Source organism: Mizuhopecten yessoensis, unplaced genomic scaffold, assembly GCF_002113885.1.
Source record: "Mizuhopecten yessoensis strain PY_sf001 unplaced genomic scaffold, ASM211388v2 scaffold923, whole genome shotgun sequence".
In the NCBI taxonomy this organism is placed as follows: Eukaryota; Metazoa; Mollusca; class Bivalvia; order Pectinida; family Pectinidae; genus Mizuhopecten; species Mizuhopecten yessoensis.
In genome coordinates, this window is record NW_018403789.1 from 1,129,585 (window position 1) to 1,152,535 (window position 22,951).

Sequence of the window (22,951 nt, forward strand, 5' to 3'; positions counted from 1 at the left end):
CGTGTCCAATTTCTCTACTACAGTTATATCCGGCATGACTACCTGATTGACGGAAGTACGTGTCCAATTTCTCTACTACAGTTATATCCGGCATGACTACCTGATTGACGGAAGTACGTGTCCAATTTCTCTACTACAGTTATATCCGGCATGACTACCTGATTGACGGAAGTACGTGTCCAATTTCTCTACAACAGTTATATCCGGCATGACTACCTGATTGACGGAAGTACGTGTCCGATTTCTCAACTACAGTTATATCCAGAAAGAAGTTAAGGGGAGGCTACCGTATTTAGAAAACATCACAGTGGAATCTCCTAGCGTTTTGTGTGAAGTGTGACAGGGATCCTTATGCTGAAAGTCCTTTACCTGAACAAAATGAACGTACGATTATCTTTCCCTCTTTTCCGTTTACAGCAGTGAATACTGAAAATCAGTTTAGTTTCGCGTGCTCTTTATATACAAACTATGCTTGTAGGTTTTATTCGCGAATACTTGTATTCGCGATTGATATGGTGATATTTGGTCATCGATAGTAATAATCAATCGAATCAATATTCACGATTGATTGTAAACCATGGATGGGGTTTCTCACGAACTAACAGGTAATAAACTTCTCCCGAAAATAAGTTGATTTGCAGTAGGCTTGTTAGGGTAATCTACACTCGTCTTTGCACCTTTTGTCATGTTTCCTCAATATTCGCTGTGGTATAACGTGATATATGTAAACTTTTACTCAATATCTCAAGTTAGTATCAGTTGACGCTTATTTGAATGAAATAGTAATTCAGAAATTGGATAATTGAAAACTTAGAATAAGGGAGGCAACTCTTTATAAAATGTGATATAAATAACCGATAAATAAATCAAACAATAATCCTGTACAAATAGAATGTAAAATGTTTAGGCAAGACTTTTACGTTGTTGTGTCTGCTTTATTGTAGGTATATTGCAATATGATATCAGTACATGTTCGGATTTCTATTTATATAACGCATCCTGATTATGGCTCAATATGTCTATAGCATTTTGTTCCAATTACCTATTCACATCTTGTAAACTTTTATGATTTACGAATACATTTTACAAACATCTGTTAATTTGTTAGAGTCTGTCGATTCGTGTGGGTTACGGGACTTCGTTATTTTTCTGTGGAGTAATTTTATTTGTCATTTTAAGATAATTCAAACATAGATTCACACCTTGAAGTTTTTCGACGATATTTTACTTTCTGCATTTCTTAGTACGACTTTTGCACTCGTTTCATGCTATGTAGACATACAAATCAAATCAAGCAGAACTGGTCATTGATATCCGCTGTTTAATTAAAACAGACATTACAAGTATTGTATATTTGGAAAGTTTCGCCCAGTCAAACGTTCACCGTTCAAGGACAAACAAATATAGAACAAATAAAAAATGAACCAGAGGAAGATATTTATACAGCGACATAATATCAGATAATGTAATATATGTATATTTACAATTCTCATCAAAATGAGACTTCTGTGGATTTCATAGCCGTGACCATTGAATGCATAAACAATGTATATATATTATATATAATAATGACAAACAAAATATAGTTACAATATCAACATGTAATAAAATCTTCGTTGGGTTAAACCTCGTGTTTGCGTGATTTGTACCACGCCATCCTAGACGATACTGACGGTAAGGATTATCAACAATGATTTATTTTTTAAAAAATACATCATTTCATAATAAAGCAGAAGAAGAACAGTGTTCGTTTTATGTTCATTCCATGTGATATGTTAAAGATGGGTTTCCATTTATTTTAAATGATACACATGTATAAAACACGCTTTAGTGATCTATTCCACATATAAAGATGTTATAAACATTGTATGCATCAAATCAATGAATGGAATATGAACGATAATTTCACACAAAAAAAGACTTAGTAGGGGCCCACAATAAGCATATGATGGAACCACCTATACATGCCTGGGGTTTATACAGCTAATTCGGTAAACGTCAAGTCTAAAAGGTATAGTTGTGTAGGTATATATTGACTCTTGAGTAATTGAGGCTAGTTAAACCTGGGAACCAGTGGGGGGCACAGTATGCCACATCAAGAACTACTATTTAGTGAACAGCGGGTCCGGATGACAAACAAACAGAAATAAGAATGCTTTTTTTGGATCTTAGCTTGCTGCTCATATATTATTAGCTTCGAATAGCACCAGCAATATATTTTGTACTTTAATAAGATATAGAAATTTTGATTATTTTGATACATTACAAATAAAAATGAATGTCAATAATGAAAAAAGAAAAAAAATCGGGATCCTATCTTCAATATGAAAATTATACATACAATTTTTCTTGGCCTTCCATTAATGATTTTATAGTAATGGTAATAATGTACAACATTAATAAAGCGCCCTTTATATTTTTTGTAAAATTACTCTAAAGCGCTATACAATATATGGATAATAGTATCAGTTATAATTAGTAAACAAAAATGGCTTACTATCATCATTATACATTATGCAAGTACATGTACAATCATATTTAGTCTGAAGGGAATTCTTCAGAACGCACTTTTTCTTATAAGTGTATTGTTGATGGCCCTGATTGATTTCTGTTGACTTAATAAGATTGTGCAAGAGCGAATTAAAAAATGAGAAAAAGAGGGTTCTTAAACATTATTTTCATATGCAGAAATCACGTTAAAGGGAGTTAACTCTTACTAATCACACCATAATTCCAACACAGTCGCAAAATGTTTTAAAACGTAGAAAAAAAACAGATGACAATGTTTAGAACTAAGATATCACTCTTTCACTGTTGAATCATGTTTCAAACAAGTTGTGGAAATCCTTTTCTAAGATAATTCAATCAACATGTTTTCATCGAATAAAAAATGAACAAAACATAGACAAAAATAAAAATTAGTCCCTGAAAGGAATTATCACAAAAATAGCATTTGCGAATGTATATCGTTTAGACAAATACTTTATTATCCCTACTAATTATAACTAATATGATATGAATAAATTCTTAAAATTATGGATAATAATTTGATAGGAAAAAGATTGTTTAAAAAAGACATTATTATTGTGCACGACATTATATGTCATGATGAGTATCCTGGTTCGTTAAAATGAAGCAACAGAAATATAACTTAGTGTTACGTTTACCTTGTAAATGCCATTGACAGCTGAAAGGGAATAAAATGTACCGCACTGTGAATACGCAAAGACAAACTCTTAACATTATAATAAGAAAAAAAGAAAAAAAATGAAAAAGTAACTGAGACGGGAGAAAAAACAAACGAGAATATGTCAAGAAATCCTCACAAAATACCTGAGGCTTTACTAGGTATTTCGTGAACAACATGTAGCACAAAGTTAATTTAAAAACGGCTGTTATTTCTTTAGGCTGACAGCTGAATTAATAACAACGTACGAATTGTACCACTAGAGGATAAATCTGTATACACAAACACTAAAAAATAATAGAAATGACAACTACAAACTGATATAATCACTGATGATTTACAAAAATATCTAAACGAATTATGGATTTTTATCTTTACAAAATAATTGTAGTTGAAAGAGAAATAAATATATTAAACTAAAGATATATACAATGCCAGTATTTATATCATACACAAATTCACCGAAACTCTTTGACTTAAAATATATACAAAATCTTCATAAAAGATTGAAATAAAATGCGATAAAACGAACAAAGTAAATATGTTAGAAAAACATAAATATGCACCGGATTAAAATCATGTGTCGTATGAACGCTAGAGTTATTTCCTCTTTTATTTTAAGTAAAAATGTTGGATTGTTATTTACAATTGATATATACAATGTATGGTCCAACGTTTTATCACAAGTAATTATAAAAATAAGAGATTATAGACGTATTTACGAGACCCATATAAAAGCGATTTAAAAACAATAGGATCTAGATGAGAACTAATCATGTTTAAGATTAAAACGTAACAAGGGAGCTAACTGCTGTATCCCTGGAGAGTCAGCGACAGTTGGGTATCCGCCATTTGTAATCGCAAACCCCTCTCTCCTGGACCCATCCTGTACCTAACGGACACTGCAACTCCACTGGTATGGTCCAAAGACAATGGAAAAACTTCGTACAGTCCGTCAGGTGGGGGTAGAAGGTCCCGGACGACTGGCACACAGGGCGGATGTCCTTTATTTTATCTGTGACAACAAACAACTTGTATTTGACAGGCGTGTACATTATAATCTTATTTAAACAATTTATTGGGTTTTTTTTGTTTGAATACAAAATAATGTGTTGGGTAGGAGGACAGGAAGGTCAAATGTGTGTTTTACCTTGCCTTCGGAAAAAAAAAAATCTGTACTTAATTTTCTTTATATTGCATGTTTAAAGTTCGCTTTTCAGCTCTGTTATCCTATTTCGCTTACTGAAACGTTAACCTCCCCTGTCCTACATGTCCTCAACTATACATGTGAATCGCTGTTGTTTTATGTAGGATCATGGATGTGTAGTGGACACACATCCTTGGTAGGATCAATACATAGCAGCGATAGTAAGAAGTGTAGCTTTGGTCTATAAACCCCTCAATATGCACGTGCTGAATGTTCCAGCGGTCAGTCGCGGTTGCGATGTTTTGAGGTTCAGCTTATTGAAACGGTTGAACCGGTACACGAAAACGGCCATAATATCCTAAAACTTATCCCAGAGAGAAACATCATTTAAAATGTTTACAATATTTAACTACATAATGTCTCTTGCCAATAATGATTTATATTCAATACAAATTGTTAAAATATTTAATGATTTAATAATGATAATGAATATCGGCATTACAATGTAATTACTAATACTAGGTTTCCTCCGGGGGGATTTCGTATTTTTATGTAATGACTGTGTTGGCTAAATTATGTTATACATATTCCTACATAATGTATGTAAATATCTTCCCTTTTAATTAACGTCATAGTCTAATTTTATACTTGACTATAGTCATGTAAATGTAATCAAGTCAATGTTGTAAATCGCCTGACAAAGCGTATCCCCTGGGTTAAACCAGATACACGAAAACGGCCATAATATCCTAAAACTGATCCCAGAGAGAAACATCATTTATTTTTTTTACAATGTTTAACTACATAATGTCTCTTGCCAATAATGATTTATATTCAATAAAAATTGTTAAGATATTTAATAATTTAATAATAATAATAATGAATATCGGCATTTCAATGTAATTACTAATACTAGGTTTCCTCCAGGGTGATTACGTATTTTTATGTAATGACTGTGTTGGTTGAATTATGTTATACATATTCCTACATAATGTATGTAAATATCTTCCCTTTTAATTAACGTCATAGTCTAATTTTATACTTGACTATAGTCATGTAAATGTAATCAAGTCAATGTTGTAAATCGCCTGACAAAGCGTATCCCCTGGGTTAAACCAGATACACGAAAACGGCCATAATATCCTAAAACTGATCCCAGAGAGAAACATCATTTATTTTTTTTACAATGTTTAACTACATAATGTCTCTTGCCAATAATGATTTATATTCAATAAAAATTGTTAAGATATTTAATAATTTAATAATAATAATAATGAATATCGGCATTTCAATGTAATTACTAATACTAGGTTTCCTCCGGGGGGATTACGTATTTTTATGTAATGACTGTGTTGGTTGAATTATGTTATACATATTCCTACATAATGTATGCAATTATCGTCCCTTTTAATTAACGTCATAGTCTAATTTTACACTTGAATATAGTCATGTAATCAAGTCAATGATTTAAATCGCCTGACAAAGGGTATCTCCTGATCATAATGTTACTTATCAAAATGCACACTATTATCATGGACCTCCAGCAGATAATCCGGGTAACCGAGTCAACGTTTGTGATACTTATTAACTAAGAACATTTTTATATAAAAGGTGGTAATCTTATTACAGTGAAATCAGATATTTTCGTGGGGCCCAAATTCAGTGAAATCCCGACAATCACCATTTCGTGGGTACATGAATTTGTAGATTACGAGCACCCACTCAAACAGAGAATCGATTTATATCAAATTTGTAATAACTTCATGGACCTATGAATTCGTGGATAAAGATTACCCACTGTTTCAACGAAATTAAAAGCCCCGCAAAAAATAGTAATTTCACAGTATATATTTATATTCGAATGGTAAACTGTTGCCTCACTGAATTGTACATTTTCTCTCCTTGCACTGCCACATATATGTGTACACATACCTATTAAGGTCATATGAGTGTATTGCTAAACGGAAGCAGGAAGTACATCCCTAGTTGAAAATCCAATGTAGGGAGACAGTATCACAATTCTTGCATATTCTAATGTTTAATATTAAACTGATGAATATTGTATGTTTATTATTGACAGAACAGTGTGTTCTTTCAATATTAAAGTATTTCAAAGCAATCCAGGCAATAATTCAGTTGTTTTTTAATTAATGAGTCACATGCGTCCGTTGTTCTGTACTTAGGAAACCGGCTACCTATTTCACTACTGTGAAGTTTTTCAAGTCTGTCACACTTTCCTGTATTTGTCGATATGCATTCCCTCTGTATACTGACAGCCGCCCATCTATTCACCCCTCTATACACTGCCATACTTACCAATACATATTCCCCTCATACACTGCCGGTGTGTCGACTCCAGCGCCTGACAGTCTGACCGTCCACACGATCGTACTCTCTGAAGAGTTTGGAGTCCCGACCCACAGGACCGAGAACACGCCCCAATCTCCATCCAGGGGCTCCATGACGTACAGTTTTTATCGCACGTGTCTAATGATAAGAAAGCAAAAATAGTAAAAAGAAGTGCCAATACGTAGAGTTTACGATGATAATATTTGTTGCCAAAGAAGTAAGACTGAATGTGTGTATGGTTGTTTTTATGAACATAAAGGAAATACAAGTAAAACATTTGTTTTCACGTACTTTTTGTAAGAAAAAATAATAGAAAAAAGGTCAAAATAAATAATGTCAGCGCCTAAAGTGTTCAGAAACATATTTAGAAAGACTGCAAAATATTGATATTACATGGTGTTCTATGTTATATCATAGAGCTATATCCGAAACGACACGTACCTGGACACGTGCCCATGTTACAAGGTGCTGTCAAATTTTCATAAATCCCGCAATCTTTATTCTGGAACCGACACGTTCGAACCCTGGTACGCATGACAACACCTTTATCGCACGTGGTAGAGCAGACCACGCCCATCCACTGGCTCCATGGGTTGCATAAACGGTCACAAGTCACTGTTGGTAGGCAAAAATGTGATTGATAATAATTGTACAGCTAATGTATTATATTTACTGGTAAAATAACAATCAGGAGAAAACGAGTGACTGTGTGGAACTAGTACGTAACTGCATCTTTAAAACACAAGGAGTTTGCCATACATACATCATAATGTACCACCCATGGAATATTTCATGCGGACAATTAGGTCTCTGTACTCACAACTTTGCGGATGGTAAAAGAAGACTAGTTTGTTTTACGCCAAAACAATCGTGCGGCAACATAACGGTAAAATAGACCGGGCTTGAAGTCGAGTGTCGCTCCTCCGTAATCCTTAAAGGACAAGTATCATCTGAGCTAGATGTTACTTTCTTTTACCTTAAACGAACCAAAACGTTACTGCGTGCCTTCGATTTAGTCGTGACATATTCATCGGATGTAGAAAGGACATACACGTATGAACCGAGAGATGAATCCTTTGATTTTGATGATGCGGCATCTGGAGAGTTTATATTTAAATTTTATCAGTATCATGAAAAATTATCTCGTTATTTCGACCAACCTGTCTCGTTATTACGATATACCGAGACTTTTACGGGTACAGTAACTGGTAAATATGAGATACAATGTTCGTAATTACGAGGTGTCTTAAACCAGGCGATAGTAAAATATTATTACGAAATGTTACTTGGTAATTACAAGAAAAAAAATATAAACTGAAAATGTCACTTTCGGCTTCCGTAGAAGACAACGTTTTTAATTGATTTTAGGAGAAATTCACAGAGAGAGCTTACTTTTAAAACGTTCTTAATATGAACTCATTTTCATTTTGATATTCATAGTTTACTATATGATGGAGATCTAATTTCATGGTTGTGACGATAGGAAAATTGATTTTCCACCCTCCTAGCGAGTGGGGTTTACCGGCAGGTTATTGATTTCTGCGCCTGGGCATGGTTTATTTATCATAAAAATGGATTCATAAGGTTACACTACTCTTTATCGACCAGGTTTATAAGCTAATTAAGGATCCCCGTACCACTGCAAGAAATTGTAACTATGCATCGGAAATGTTTTTTTTCTTTCTGTCAAGAATGAAATTTTAATAAATCATTTCCGACAAGGATATGAGACTCTTTCATGCCCAGGGTTGTAGGATAGGGAAATTGCACTCGAGGGATTTTCAAATTTGGCAAAACCCTCGGCTTTCGAGTATTTTCCCGAGGGTGCTTCGCGCATTTATGCAAAATACACACATTTTTTCGGTATATATCGTATAAACCCAAAAATAGCCATGGGTATTCCTTAATTTTTTTTTTTTTCAGTCAAAGTATTTGAATGACATTTATCGACGTTCTTTTTAATAATTGAAGTCTATACGTTTAGTACAAACCAAACTGTGATGCAGTCTTTCCAATGGTATTAATAATATTAAACTCGCTTCATTAAGCAAGTTGATATTGTGCCACAATATGGCGTCTGCACACCTCGTTGAATCAAATGGTAAGCAATGCAAGACTATATTTTTACCATTAACGAATTATTAAAGGGTAGAAATGTCTCGCTCCCGGGAGCATAATTGGGGATCAAAAACCTAAAGGTATGCCGAGGTTTTTGATTCCAAATTATGCACCTGAGGGTGGGATATTTATATCTTACATATTTACATATGATCAAGTCACATAATCTTTCAATTTTGTTATTAAAAAATTAATATAAAAAATGCAACAACAAAATTGTTCTTAAGGATTCGATCCCTGTACTTCCGACAGTTATACTGTCGATCTTACCGAAAAAAACCAAAAACGTAAGAACCCTTGTCCAGTCGCTCTATAATGATAACAATACTACAATGGAATTTTTCAGAGTTTTGCTTGCAGCGGAACTGGGCTCCCTTTTTCGAGTAAAATTCCCGGACAAAATCGTCTTTATACTTTAAAGCTAAGCATATCTGGTATGCTCCTTTCATTGTATTTAAATAGTCTTATATTTTAGAAGAAATCCTATTTCCTTACCTGGACATGTTCTTAAATGGCATGGTGATGTTTCTTGTTCCGAATGTTCACAATCCATTATTTTCGCTGGACACTTCCGGAACCGCTTCCTCAAATGACTTCCGGTGTCACATGTTGTAGAACAGGGGCCCGTCCTCCAATCGGCCCATAGGCTACAGTTTACGTCACACGTGTCTAAACAATTTATATGTTTGTTAAAAAAGTCAACATTTGCATCGAGTTCAGGTCATAAATACACGAAGCAAAGAAATGATGGGTATAAGATTAGCAATTTGCTTGTAATTATGAAGATGTTAGATTTTAAATTTGCACTGACGAACGTGCTTGATTTAATTGATATTAAAAACGATATTGAATCAATAGAAACGTTTATTCACTCTATTGCATTGTGTCTACTGCAATATGGTTAACTTTGTTCATTACCGTATACCTTATAAACGAAGCAATCTACATCACTTGTCAGGTAGACATTGAAAGTGATTACTGTTTTATAGGGAAGCATTAAAGACGTATTGTTGAGATTTTTTCCTTTTTAAACTATTTCTTCGTCTGCAAGGAACATTCTATTATTAAGAATATACAAACAAGAAAGAATCGCAAAGAAGTCAAAGTTTACCAGAGCATGTTTCCAGATAACATGGTGATTCCACTTCCTGTTTTTGTCGGCAATCTCCGACAGTTGCCGGACATCCGCGAAACCTTGTCCGGATGACTACGCCTTCATCACAGCTTTTGGAACAGTTCCCTTCCTGCCATTCTCCCCATGGACTGCATTGCAAATCACAAGTACCTAGAGGAAGTACATACAAAATACATCATACACGTTTAATGATCCCTGTCCCACATTACTAGGACTAGTACACTTTCGTTGTCCAAATATCTCAATTGGCTGTCGCGATAGTATATAAATCTGAAGTCTTGGGTTCAAATCCCAGCCTAGCCCCACTGATTTCTTTTTCACTGAAAACGCTATTGTTGATTATCTTTTGTTTATTTCCTTTTTATTGGTTATCGTTTAAGTCCCGAAAGTCATGTTGTTGTTTTTTCAAAAATGAAATATCAAAACTTTTATCATGCCAGAAAACACAGTTTCCAACACTTCGCTACAGTTTTTGGCAGTGGATCAGGGATCTTTTATAAAATGCTACAAAACTGACGAAGTGGGGGAAAGATGCCATCTTATTGGTCAGTCATTAACCCACTGACCTGCCATCAAGGCCTAGATATTAAATTGCAAGGGGAAATCTGTTGATACAATATCTCATCAGTTTTACCGGATATACCCGAATACATTTTATCGAACAATGCTAATGTATCATACTGCAATCCAAATATCTGCAACTTAAGTTGTTATTAACTTATTCTAAAAATGAATCTTAAATGAAAATGTTTGAAACGTAATGATAAAGATATGATATAAGTGTTGTTCAATGTTTGGTTTGGTTTTATTTTGTTTAACATCCTATTAACAGCCAGGGTCATTCATAGGGATCTACACGTTATCAGATTGTCTAAGGCTGATAACAGTATTTTTAATATCAAACATCCCTATGGTCCTATTAACAGCCAGGGTCATTCAAGGGGATCTACACGTTATCAGATTGTCTAAGGCTGTTTACAGTATTTTTTATATCAAACATCCCTATGGTCCTATTAACAGCCAGGGTCATTCATGGGGATCTACATGATGTCAGATTGTCTAAGGCTGATAACAGTATGTTTAGCATCAAACATCACGGCTGTCCTGTTGTGTTATTGACTCGCAGTAGGATAAATAAACGACAAACCCTTGTTCTTGCTTCGATTTCGTGTAGTTTATCTCAAACTTTCGATGGAAACTCAAGGTTACATCTAATTCATACATCATAAACAGAATACGGACAATAATTCCGGATACTTCTCTGGTGGTCACAAAATATATATAACATATATATAACATCCCCCCGCTCAAAAAAATGAACCCCAGTGAAATTGTAAACAACCACCAAGGAAGTATCCAGACATACAAAACAACAGAGCATAGAGTAGTGAATGAAAAAAGTCAAATGGAAAAGGAATTATATACCTAGATCATACAAGATGTAAGTACTAACTGTACTAATATTACATTAAGGCAATAAATTATGCATATAAACGTATAGAAAATGTCCAACAATGGCAACATTCATAGAAAACTTTGACTTATACAGAATGAATGATTGGACTACCGGTTTCTACACAAAGCAATGGAAGAATTATTGGCATATTATGAAATTAGTACGGCAGATTGCCATTGTTATCAATCACGGAATGTCTTCATTTTAGAATATGGGACAATTTACATCTCCAATGCCAGTAGATTACACATGTGCAGGTAAGTCTTTCCGCTGGCCAGTCAGATATGCAAACAGATCTTTACTGTTGATAGACATTGAGTTGAACTGCTCCGAGTTGGAAACATCATGAGCATCAACAATTCTAGGTGTCACTTTAGTCACTGAACAAACAGCATAATCCGTAGAGGTTCTGGTGTTACCCATTCCATTCACAGTCTCTGACGTGGTGTTACCCATTCCATTCACAGTCTCTGACGTGTTAAGTCCTGACGAAGTGTACGGTGTTTCTTTAGTAGCAAACGACTGACCTGAAAATGACTGTTCACAAAGTCCAGTTTTCACTCGATCGGGCCTATAACCAGAACTTGTATCCGTACACGGGTCACCAAGATACTCTAAAACAGGCCTAGGCGTGTCCTTTTGTTGGATGTTACTCTTACTGTCCAAGGTAGAACCAACTGTCTCTGGGGCGTCATCTGGAGCACTGTGTACCACAACATCAGTCTGGTTTGCCCTGTTTATATCAACACACACCTGATTTGTATTCGCCTTAATAACTGTAGTAATCGTGGGTTGTTGCTAGGCGTAGATACAAGTGCAGTACTCGGTACCTTACTTTGGTCACAACCATTATCACTTCCGAAGTCCTTGTTACAATGAGATAACAATTTGGTCCATGTGATAGAAAATGACAAAGTCTGTCCATTCTCCTTAATAACATACGATGGAATCCAATTGCTGTACTCGACACTGTAATGATCAAACACCTTAAGTAAATAGTCCGGAAGTAGCATGGTTGAAATTATAGCAGTTACCAGTTCAAATATCGATACATCTTACATCGCCGCCATTACCACGTGTTCAGACCCAGGCACTCTGTACCTTCCTATAAACGGGGACACTCGCTTGCTGTGGTCCAACCAACAACAGTCGGCTCGAAATGTCACGAAACTAGATCTTACGGGTTTGGATTCTCCACTGAGTTGTGTTATTGACTCGCAGTAGGATAAATAAACGACAAACCCTTGTTCTTGCTTCGCTTTCGTGTAGTTTATCGCAAACTTTCGGTGGAAACTCAAGGTTACATCTAATTCATACATCATAAACAGAATACGGACAATAATTCCGGATACTGCTCTGGTGGTCACAAAATATATATAACATATATATAACAGTCCTATTGACAGTCAGTGTCATTCAAGGGGATCTACATGAGGTCAGATTGTCTAAGGCTGTTAACAGTATTTTTAGTATCAAACATCACTATAATTCTGACTATACGCTGCCCTGCAATTCTTTTGATATACATCAACAACTTCAGTCTATTTGTATCATCCATCAGGTAATAGTCAAGCGTATCTTTTAGAAAGGACGATTTCCTTTCAAAATAGTTTGACGTGTTCTTTTTTTTCTGCATAGATTTACCAATGATGGAAATAACAGAGAAAGCGCCGTGAGGTTGTTACTCAGCATTGTAGTGAACACGTGACACATTGTGTCCCTATAGTAGAGTTCCCACAATGTGGTCCCGTGACCGCTTTTCCCGGGCCAAGGTTTGAAAGTTGATTTAAGTCAATTTTAGGGTGCTGATTAAAATGAGCTGGGGTGAACCTCATGAAAATGTGGGCTAATTATAACTCGGCGAAAATTCAAAATGGCCGCCACCCGTCGTCTGGTATATCAAAAAATACATATCTTTGCTTGTAGATGATCGTTTCTATGATTTTTAGGTCTTAATATACATTTGAAGGGTTAGGGATTTTATTTGTTAGTATAATAACTTGATTAAAGTAAGCGTTAGAACGAAAAATGGTCTGTTATTTTTTTTGCTGCCAAAAACCAGGATAACCGAAAGCTGACTGAAAAGGAAAAGGCCAGGAAGACACCCTTAATGGTTTGGATGCATCGTTTTCATCTTCAACCAGTGTAAATTAGATGAAACAACCATTGTATGAAATGTCTGGTCAATGATTTTGTTTATATCTGGTTTAACGTCATTGCAACTGTACTTTGCATACATGCACTGTCAATAAAAAAGCAGTTGCGGAATAATCCGTGTCATTTAAGCGATTGATTAAAACTTGTAACTTTTCGGATTGCCAAGCGTCACAATGACAAAAATGCACATAACATCGAAACCAATCAAAATATCAATTATGTTTCATATTGTACTACAGTATGAACGCTGTTTTCATTTGAAAGGTTCGTAAAGCAGACAGGCGATTCGAAACTGAAATAATTTCAAAATATGAGCGCAAAACGACTTGCAGTCTTCCTTTGCCAAACGTTTTACTGAAAAGAGAATGTTCGTGTTCAACTGGAGAGCACAAACGATGATATATTTATACATATAGCCCGTATACAATAATTATCACTTCGTGTATATATTTCAGCATAATCATAGACTATGAAAGCCGACCATGGTTATCAAAAGGAACTCCTCGTACTGGAAAACGTCCTCTTCTATTTTTGCATAGCAGGCCTAAAAGATCCCCTCAAAGTGTTCGATCAGAAGTATACATTTTTAATAGTGACAAGAAACTTCCAAAAGAAAGGACTGCAAAGCGTTTAATACCCCATATATATGTATGACCGTGTATAACAACTATGAAACAAGTTACATTAACTCATATTAATCACTCCTGTTGGCCAAGATGGAAGCGCGCAGCGGGTCGTTGCGTGTGAGTATCCAGAACTAATATTTACAATGTATTTACATCCTATCGGGGAATCGAACCAAGACGTCTTAATGAAAGGCCTATACCTTATCCACTGCGCCACCCGACCAGTTGAGAGACGTCTAGAATACATACACAGAAGGTTATACTCCAGATATAACCATGTATGGTGATGTGTTCTAACTTCTGACGAGATGACGTCCCTATATAGGCTGACTTGCTGATAGATCATCAATACATGAAGCTATTTTGGGATATATCATTTATTGCAGAGGGGTTAGACGAACAGACAGACACTCACACGCCAATTCAGACTTTACGGACTTACCTAAGGTAGTTTATGGACACATGGTTGACTGTACATGAACGAATGTCTGTGAATTATGTAATTGGCGCTTGACTTACCTCAAAATATCTTCAAAATACATAAAAGTTATATGTGAGACATAGCGCTATCAACGTTCTACGTCAAGCGCTCCAGAAACACAACAAAATTTACAAAATAAAATGTTTAAATTATAATTTATTTTTACAACAATTATGAAAAATGTATACAATCACTCTTGTTAGCCCAGATGTAATCGCTAGAGGGGTCATTCTATTTTGAATTTGGTCATCGTATTTTAAATGAGAGACAATTTGAATCAAACTAAGGTAGTATGCTGTACATAAAATGTATGTTTACTGCGTCTCCTGTATTGACAGATGCGTCAACTGTTATCGCCGATAAAGCTAAGATCGCGCGATCGCCCGCCAAAGATTTCATGGAGCTTGTGAGAAACCCACATATATACAACCCAAATGTATCATTACAAGACTTCAATATAATTAATCGTAAAGTTACCTGTACATGTGCGGTCCCTGCACGTGTCGTCCTGTCTGTCCCTCTTCGTACAGTCTTGGTGAGGACATGTCCGGTTTCTGTAACGTGTCCGAATGCCATCATCGCATACAGACGAGCAGTTGCCTTCCGACCATGCACCCCATGAACCGCAGTCAACATCGCAAGTCCCTAGAAACGTGAATGTATGAGGACGATTTAGTTGTTATATTTTTTTCTTTCGATGAATTTCTTCATATTAGGACTGAACGCCATTTTTTTTCAATTTCATTCCGCTATGAACGCAAATCAGTTACATACTCTTTCCATGAAGCCCATCAGGGCTTAATGGTAAATATACCTCATACCAGTATGAACATTGGAATATACCATTCAATCCTGAGATTTTTAGTTATCATTAACCTAAATATAGATATTCCCTTATATTTTCGATATTAAAGTGTCTGTGTCTTCAGTGCAAACAATATTCACGGTACAGCCTAACGAGACCGAACTGTTTGATTCTAATGGTTGTTTCATGTTAATCCAGGCGTGAGGAGAAGCTTCAAAGTGACGCGGATAGAATTGCGTTGATAGCTATATGAACGCAATTTCTCCTAGTAATGCTTATGGAGTAACTTATAGTGGCAATGTAAATATAATAAAAAGATCAACACCTCATTCATTCATTCATCAATCAACCTCTACCAATACCTTAACTTTTAATATCAGTTACTGAATACCACATCAATCAATCAATCAATCAATCAATCAACAACAGCAACACAGCATCGTCAACAGCAGCACTATTCCAGTGCATGGTACAGTTGTATGCCCCTTTTTCTCCAGTTGCCGTTTGTTTTTTCTTGCCGGCGATTTATTCCTCATTTATGGATAATCCCCTTACTGTATCAACCGCCTTAATCATGCCAGGCTGACCCGTAGCAACTAAATGAAGAATCAATTATTTAATTATTTATCATGTCACTCCCTTTATTCCCTATTGCATTAGAATGTAAGGTAAGCTAACTTTCAGCGCGTGTTTTCGTTCAATGTAGGTCTAATATACATTATGTGATATCAATGCAAAGGTAACAAAAACCCCACGGTTGTAGAAACAGCGGTTTGTGTTCATGCTGGTAGGATTACAATCTTATATATATAATAGCCACCAGCACAACCAGGCTTCTCTATTCGCTTTAATTTAAACCTTTTCATGTATACCAGATTCAAGTGCAATCCGCCCCTTTGAGAGATCGATGGACGTGATTTGTTTGTATCGGTGACAATGTGGAACAGCCGGGTGTGACGTTAGGGACCTAGACTACGGCGGGATAATTAGGATTTGCCGTTGGCACTCCGTACGGTTATGAAGCAAGTTCTAAAACCCATTATGAAATTAGACAAAACTTCGTAAATTTCTTTTACAAACTAAAAACATAGTTTTGGCTTGTACGGAGGGCTTGAACCTTATACCTTAACATTTCCTGATAACTCATTCATGCATTCATTATTACAAATGTACTTCAAAGCTTGTGGTTTAGCAGTACTGTATATATATATATATATATATAAACAATGCAAATAAAACAAAAATACAGATATATACAAACAAACAGTACAACACTCAGACACACAATGTATACACGACCAAGCGATAGTATAGAGAGTAACTGCTTTCAGCTAAAACAGGATTGAATCTCCGTTTCTGACTATGACTAAGACATTTTGTTTAATTGGACAGTTCTTTATTGTTCGTTGTCATAAGATATGAAATTATTTGCCATACTAGAGTTTTTATAATANGGTAGTATGCTGTACATAAAATGTATGTTTACTGCGTCTCCTGTATTGACAGATGCGTCAACTGTTATCGCCGATAAAGCTAAGATCGCGCGATCGCCCGCCAAAGATTTCATGGAGCTTGTGAGAAACCCACATATATACAACCCAAATGTATCATTACAAGACTTCAATATAATTAATCGTAAAGTTACCTGTACATGTGCGGTCCCTGCACGTGTCGTCCTGTCTGTCCCTCTTCGTACAGTCTTGGTGAGGACATGTCCGGTTTCTGTAACGTGTCCGAATGCCATCATCGCATACAGACGAGCAGTTGCCTTCCGACCATGCACCCCATGAACCGCAGTCAACATCGCAAGTCCCTAGAAACGTGAATGTATGAGGACGATTTAGTTGTTATATTTTTTTCTTTCGATGAATTTCTTCATATTAGGACTGAACGCCATTTTTTTTCAATTTCATTCCGCTATGAACGCAAATCAGTTACATACTCTTTCCATGAAGCCCATCAGGGCTTAATGGTAAATATACCTCATACCAGTATGAACATTGGAATATACCATTCAATCCTGAGATTTTTAGTTATCATTAACCTAAATATAGATATTCCCTTATATTTTCGATATTAAAGTGTCTGTGTCTTCAGTGCAGACAATATTCACGGTACAGCCTAACGAGACCGAACTGTTTGATTCTAATGGTTGTTTCATGTTAATCCAGGCGTGAGGAGAAGCTTCAAAGTGACGCGGATAGAATTGCGTTGATAGCTATATGAACGCAATTTCTCCTAGTAATGCTTATGGAGTAACTTATAGTGGCAATGTAAATATAATAAAAAGATCAACACCTCATTCATTCATTCATCAATCAACCTCTACCAATACCTTAACTTTTAATATCAGTTACTGAATACCACATCAATCAATCAATCAATCAATCAATCAACAACAGCAACACAGCATCGTTAACAGCAGCACTATTCCAGTGCATGGTACAGTTGTATGCCCCTTTTTCTCCAGTTGCCGTTTGTTTTTTCTTGCCGGCGATTTATTCCTCATTTATGGATAATCCCCTTACTGTATCAACCGCCTTAATCATGCCAGGCTGACCCGTAGCAACTAAATGAAGAATCAATTATTTAATTATTTATCATGTCACTCCCTTTATTCCCTATTGCATTAGAATGTAAGGTAAGCTAACTTTCAGCGCGTGTTTTCGTTCAATGTAGGTCTAATATACATTATGTGATATCAATGCAAAGGTAACAAAAACCCCACGGTTGTAGAAACAGCGGTTTGTGTTCATGCTGGTAGGATTACAATCTTATATATATAATAGCCACCAGCACAACCAGGCTTCTCTATTCGCTTTAATTTAAACCTTTTCATGTATACCAGATTCAAGTGCAATCCGCCCCTTTGAGAGATCGATGGACGTGATTTGTTTGTATCGGTGACAATGTGGAACAGCCGGGTGTGACGTTAGGGACCTAGACTACGGCGGGATAATTAGGATTTGCCGTTGGCACTCCGTACGGTTATGAAGCAAGTTCTAAAACCCATTATGAAATTAGACAAAACTTCGTAAATTTCTTTTACAAACTAAAAACATAGTTTTGGCTTGTACGGAGGGCTTGAACCTTATACCTTAACATTTCCTGATAACTCATTCATGCATTCATTATTACAAATGTACTTCAAAGCTTGTGGTTTAGCAGTACTGTATATATATATATATATATATAAACAATGCAAATAAAACAAAAATACAGATATATACAAACAAACAGTACAACACTCAGACACACAATGTATACACGACCAAGCGATAGTATAGAGAGTAACTGCTTTCAGCTAAAACAGGATTGAATCTCCGTTTCTGACTATGACTAAGACATTTTGTTTAATTGGACAGTTCTTTATTGTTCGTTGTCATAAGATATGAAATTATTTGCCATACTAGAGTTTTTATAATAATATTTTTTTAAATGAAACGTTTTCTCAAATCAGTATAATGATTACATTCAACAATACAATACTATTCGTCTGCGTTATAGCCACTGATACAGTATATACACATTCTATTTTTTTCTTTCTGCCATCATATACTATCAGGCTATTTGACTGAAATTGACATGTTTGTGGCGTGAATATTTCTGTAGAGCTTTTATAACGTTGTGCATTTGTTAACGCAGCGAATTGTCTACTTTGTTTTGTCTTTCTGCGAAATCAGCCGAACTGAACCAAGAATAATGTAGTTGTTTTTATTAAAAATAGAAATTACTCATGTCAATAATTTATTAAAACCGAAATGAGTTCATAAACGTCATCACAAATCAGATAAGGATTAAGACGCTACTTACTTTGACACGCATGGAAGTTGCAGCTATCTTCCATTACGTTCTCGCTAACGCAGTCGGAGTGTATACAGTTTCGAACACTGGTATGAAGACGCGTGCCGCCCCCACAAGTGACGGTGCAGGGTGAGGTCGTGACGTTTCCCCATGGTGAACACGTGGTCTCACACGTGGCTGAAAAAACGTAAGTTAACTAAGTTAATAGCTGGTTATTATTCATCTCAAAGGTAAAATGAAACATGAATATGTATATACATCAATGCATCGCACACAATGGGCGAAGTTAAAGCCTTAATTTCCAAAAAGGGAACAGAGAAGACATCGAAACAAAGGGACAGACACGAAAAACAAGCGTCATATGATTGGTACAATGTGACCATTATGTCGGATTTGGAACAAATAGCAGGATAATTCCGTGGTGGTGATATTTTCGCGATTTTGCGGTGATACGTGGGTTCCTAGCAGAAAGAACTGCAATTATTGGTTGTAATCTAACAGTGTTTTCATTTTGCTTTTGTTCCTTCCAGATTCCTTCTTTTGCAATCAAGCCGGACTTTATTGATCACTAGAATGCATGATCTTTAACATCTTAAACATTTTTGATAGTTCAAATATTCTCACACAAAAAAAATATCCCAATACTCCGTATTTTTTCAATGGTTATTATTTCGGTCACGACAAACATCAATTTGAAAATATTCGGTTTTTTTTTTATCAAGTTTTGGTAATTAATTCCGATAGACCCGAATGAATATCCACGTGTATTATTTTCTGATGTTATATCCTTTGATGTTGATATTTAGAGATGGTTTTAAGCTTCATTAGGTGGGTGTAAAACGGACGTGTAAATATTAGCTACTGTTCGTTAAAGAAAAGTATTCCTGAAAATCGTTACATGTACACGTTTTTTCTCATGATGCGTTCGATAACTCCATGTCCAATTAATAAATGTTGACCGATTGAAACTCATCTTAACAGGACATATGAAGTCTATTTTGACATTATGGTTAATATATTGATATTTACAACATAATGTAAATAAAAAAATCCAATAATGTTTTTAATTAGAGTGTGTCGTACAAACATAAAGGGCTCTGGTTGTCCCGTCACAAAATAAAGGTCTGCTCATCAAAAACGCTTCTTTCAAAGACAGTAAAATATCACAGAACATTTAAAGCGCAATGGAATTGTAATCAAAGTTATGACTATTGATATTGTATATTGATTAGATGGCACCGAGAGGGTATTTCTGTTAAATTCGAATATTGAGTTACGCAGTCACTGAGAAAAACGTCACCATGCAGCTATTTTTCGATACTGAAGAAACAATTGTGAAATGTGCAGGTGCGAAATAATTAGAAGTAGGCAGGAATATTGCTGGTCGTTTTTATTGTGAATGTAGGAAAGGCTGATCTTTCTCTAGTTGTGTAATTTAAGCACTGATTGCGACATTTTGAACAAAGCGGAAAACGGAAATGGAGGACATGGTATTAGCGAGATCTTGCTTATGTGTTGATTAAGTGACACTGCGGTGCTAATTTGTAATATACAGACGTAACACGACTAGAACTCTGACTGTAATATATGGGAATTAGAACATACATTTCTGACATTTACAAGTAAGCTTAATATTCCGCATCGGTATAGTAGTAGTACGTCACAAACGATAAATGATCGATTATCATGTTCATGTATTTACATTTGCCCTGTAATGCCACTATATGAACCAAGTAACTTTATTCCGGAAAACAAGAATATGAACGGAAATGAGTAGAAATACGTAATGCAGTTGGCATTCATATGGGCTATGAACCGCATCGGAAATCAGTGTAATGCTTAATTACACGAAGTAGTAATATAATATAAATTCACGAAATTTACCGAATAGTCTTCAACAAAACTAACCGAGGAGAACTAAATAAATTTGATAACTGCAGAAGCTATCCAGAGAGTGATCACACGAGCAATCATTCCGCCCCAACAGTACACTACGTAGAAGACAATCGTGATCCGGTTTCTTAACTTACATTGGCAAGTTTCCTTCTTGCAACTATCCACTTCCGTTGATTGTTCTGCGCATGACTGCAGTGGACATAATCTGGTTCTTGATCTGGCTGAGGTGCCTTCGCCACACGTGACTGAACAGGAATCGTTCCGCCAAGTAGACCAAGGTAAACAAATCTCATCACAACCTTGAATTATAAAAAAAAATAAATAAATTGTAATAGAAGTGTTAATTTCTCTTGATTGGAGATATGAAACTTCAGACAGTATTAATGTTGTTTTTTTTGTTTTTTTTTTAACACCCTATTAACCGTCAAGGTCATTGAAGGGGTTGTCCCATGTTTGTCCCGACTTGCTCTCAGTAAATGTAACATTAAATATGAAATAAGCTTGTCGGGTATCATTTTTCTATAACATATTTGATAAAGGTATGTAAATATTACAAAATGTGTATGACTGGAAGTTCAATTAACATGACTTTAAACGCATTAATGAAAAAGTACATCATTACAAATGCAACTCTTTATGCCATTGTAACGATGAGGTATGAGTGTGCAGCATCGAACGGAAACACAGAGACGGAGGGAGACACAACCGGAAATACCCTCGGGACAATAAAGTCTTAGCGTAGCGTAGCATTTTTCTTTTTCATTGTGAATGCAAGTAATGATAAACTCTCCTGTAACCTCTATCACATATATAATTCTAGTCCCTCTTTCAACCCCTCCATGGGCATACTTACAGACGCCGTAGTTGCAGGGTGATGTGCTGGTTTCTACAGTAGCCGACGTACAGTTTTGACCAATGGCAAGAGACCTACACACTCGCTTCCGGTTTCTAATTTGAACCCCTTGTCCGCAGGTGACGGAACAAAGACCATAACTTGACCAAGATGACCAAAGATCACAGGAACATTCTGTAAAAAATATCAGATGTATCATGATCATAAACTATCATTACCCCGAGTCTTTACTCTTTCAGTCATGTATTAGATATTAGGTATTAACTGGAAAAGTTAGTTATTAGGTTCAGCCAACGTCGAGAAGGCTTCTGGTACATTTAGTACGAAACCGGTCATTTTGACTTTTTCATAATTTGTTTCCTTTATAATAGAAATGAAATACAAAAACAATAATTCCTAACTCTAAGCTGCAATAAAAATCTCCCAAATCATTCTATTTTGCCTTGAGTTTCAAGGTATTTGATGGTGGCGCCCTTGTGAAAAGTGACAAAAATTACAAATACCTATAAAAAACAGTTGATATTATGACTGGCAACATACATGATCTCTATAGGTATACAACATGTATGCACTCTTTCACTCATTCATAAGCAAAACATAAATTATTATCCATTCTATATCATTGTTTAAACACTTAAAGATGTTAAAGATACATTGTATATCTGTTACACTGAGTATGTTAACAAACAAAAATGAAAACAACGCGGAGAAAAATACGTTGGTATAATTTGATAAATAAAAATGGTAACGTTAAAGCTAAAATTACGAAAAATCAACCTATTTTTTTCTTTCCATAGTCTTGACGAGGCCCAATGTTTGTACATATATAAGCACTTTTGATAATTCAAGAATCTTGCAAAATCTGAGATTTAAGTAGCTAAATATGAGTGGCGAAAAGAATATTGGGATATGGAACTATACAAATATTCAAAGGACT

At 35.5% G+C, this 22,951-nt stretch overlaps 1 protein-coding gene across 1 annotated transcript in view; it reads right to left on the bottom strand.

Moving 5' to 3' along the window:
- Positions 1-2,285: 2,285 nt before the first annotated feature.
- LOC110455559 (SCO-spondin-like) overlaps positions 2,286-22,951 on the bottom strand; it is a 32,459-nt gene continuing 11,793 nt past the window's right edge. Inside the window, exons 4-13 of the mRNA XM_021505745.1 lie at positions 22,015-22,188; positions 21,296-21,460; positions 19,275-19,442; positions 17,107-17,274; positions 15,134-15,301; positions 9,913-10,086; positions 9,297-9,470; positions 7,125-7,298; positions 6,651-6,821; positions 2,286-4,202 (exon numbers count right to left, since the gene is read on the bottom strand). Of these exons, the coding sequence (XP_021361420.1) occupies positions 4,015-4,202; positions 6,651-6,821; positions 7,125-7,298; positions 9,297-9,470; positions 9,913-10,086; positions 15,134-15,301; positions 17,107-17,274; positions 19,275-19,442; positions 21,296-21,460; positions 22,015-22,188 (1,724 nt within the window). The 3' untranslated portion in view covers positions 2,286-4,014. The remainder of the gene's footprint in view (positions 4,203-6,650; positions 6,822-7,124; positions 7,299-9,296; positions 9,471-9,912; positions 10,087-15,133; positions 15,302-17,106; positions 17,275-19,274; positions 19,443-21,295; positions 21,461-22,014; positions 22,189-22,951) is intronic.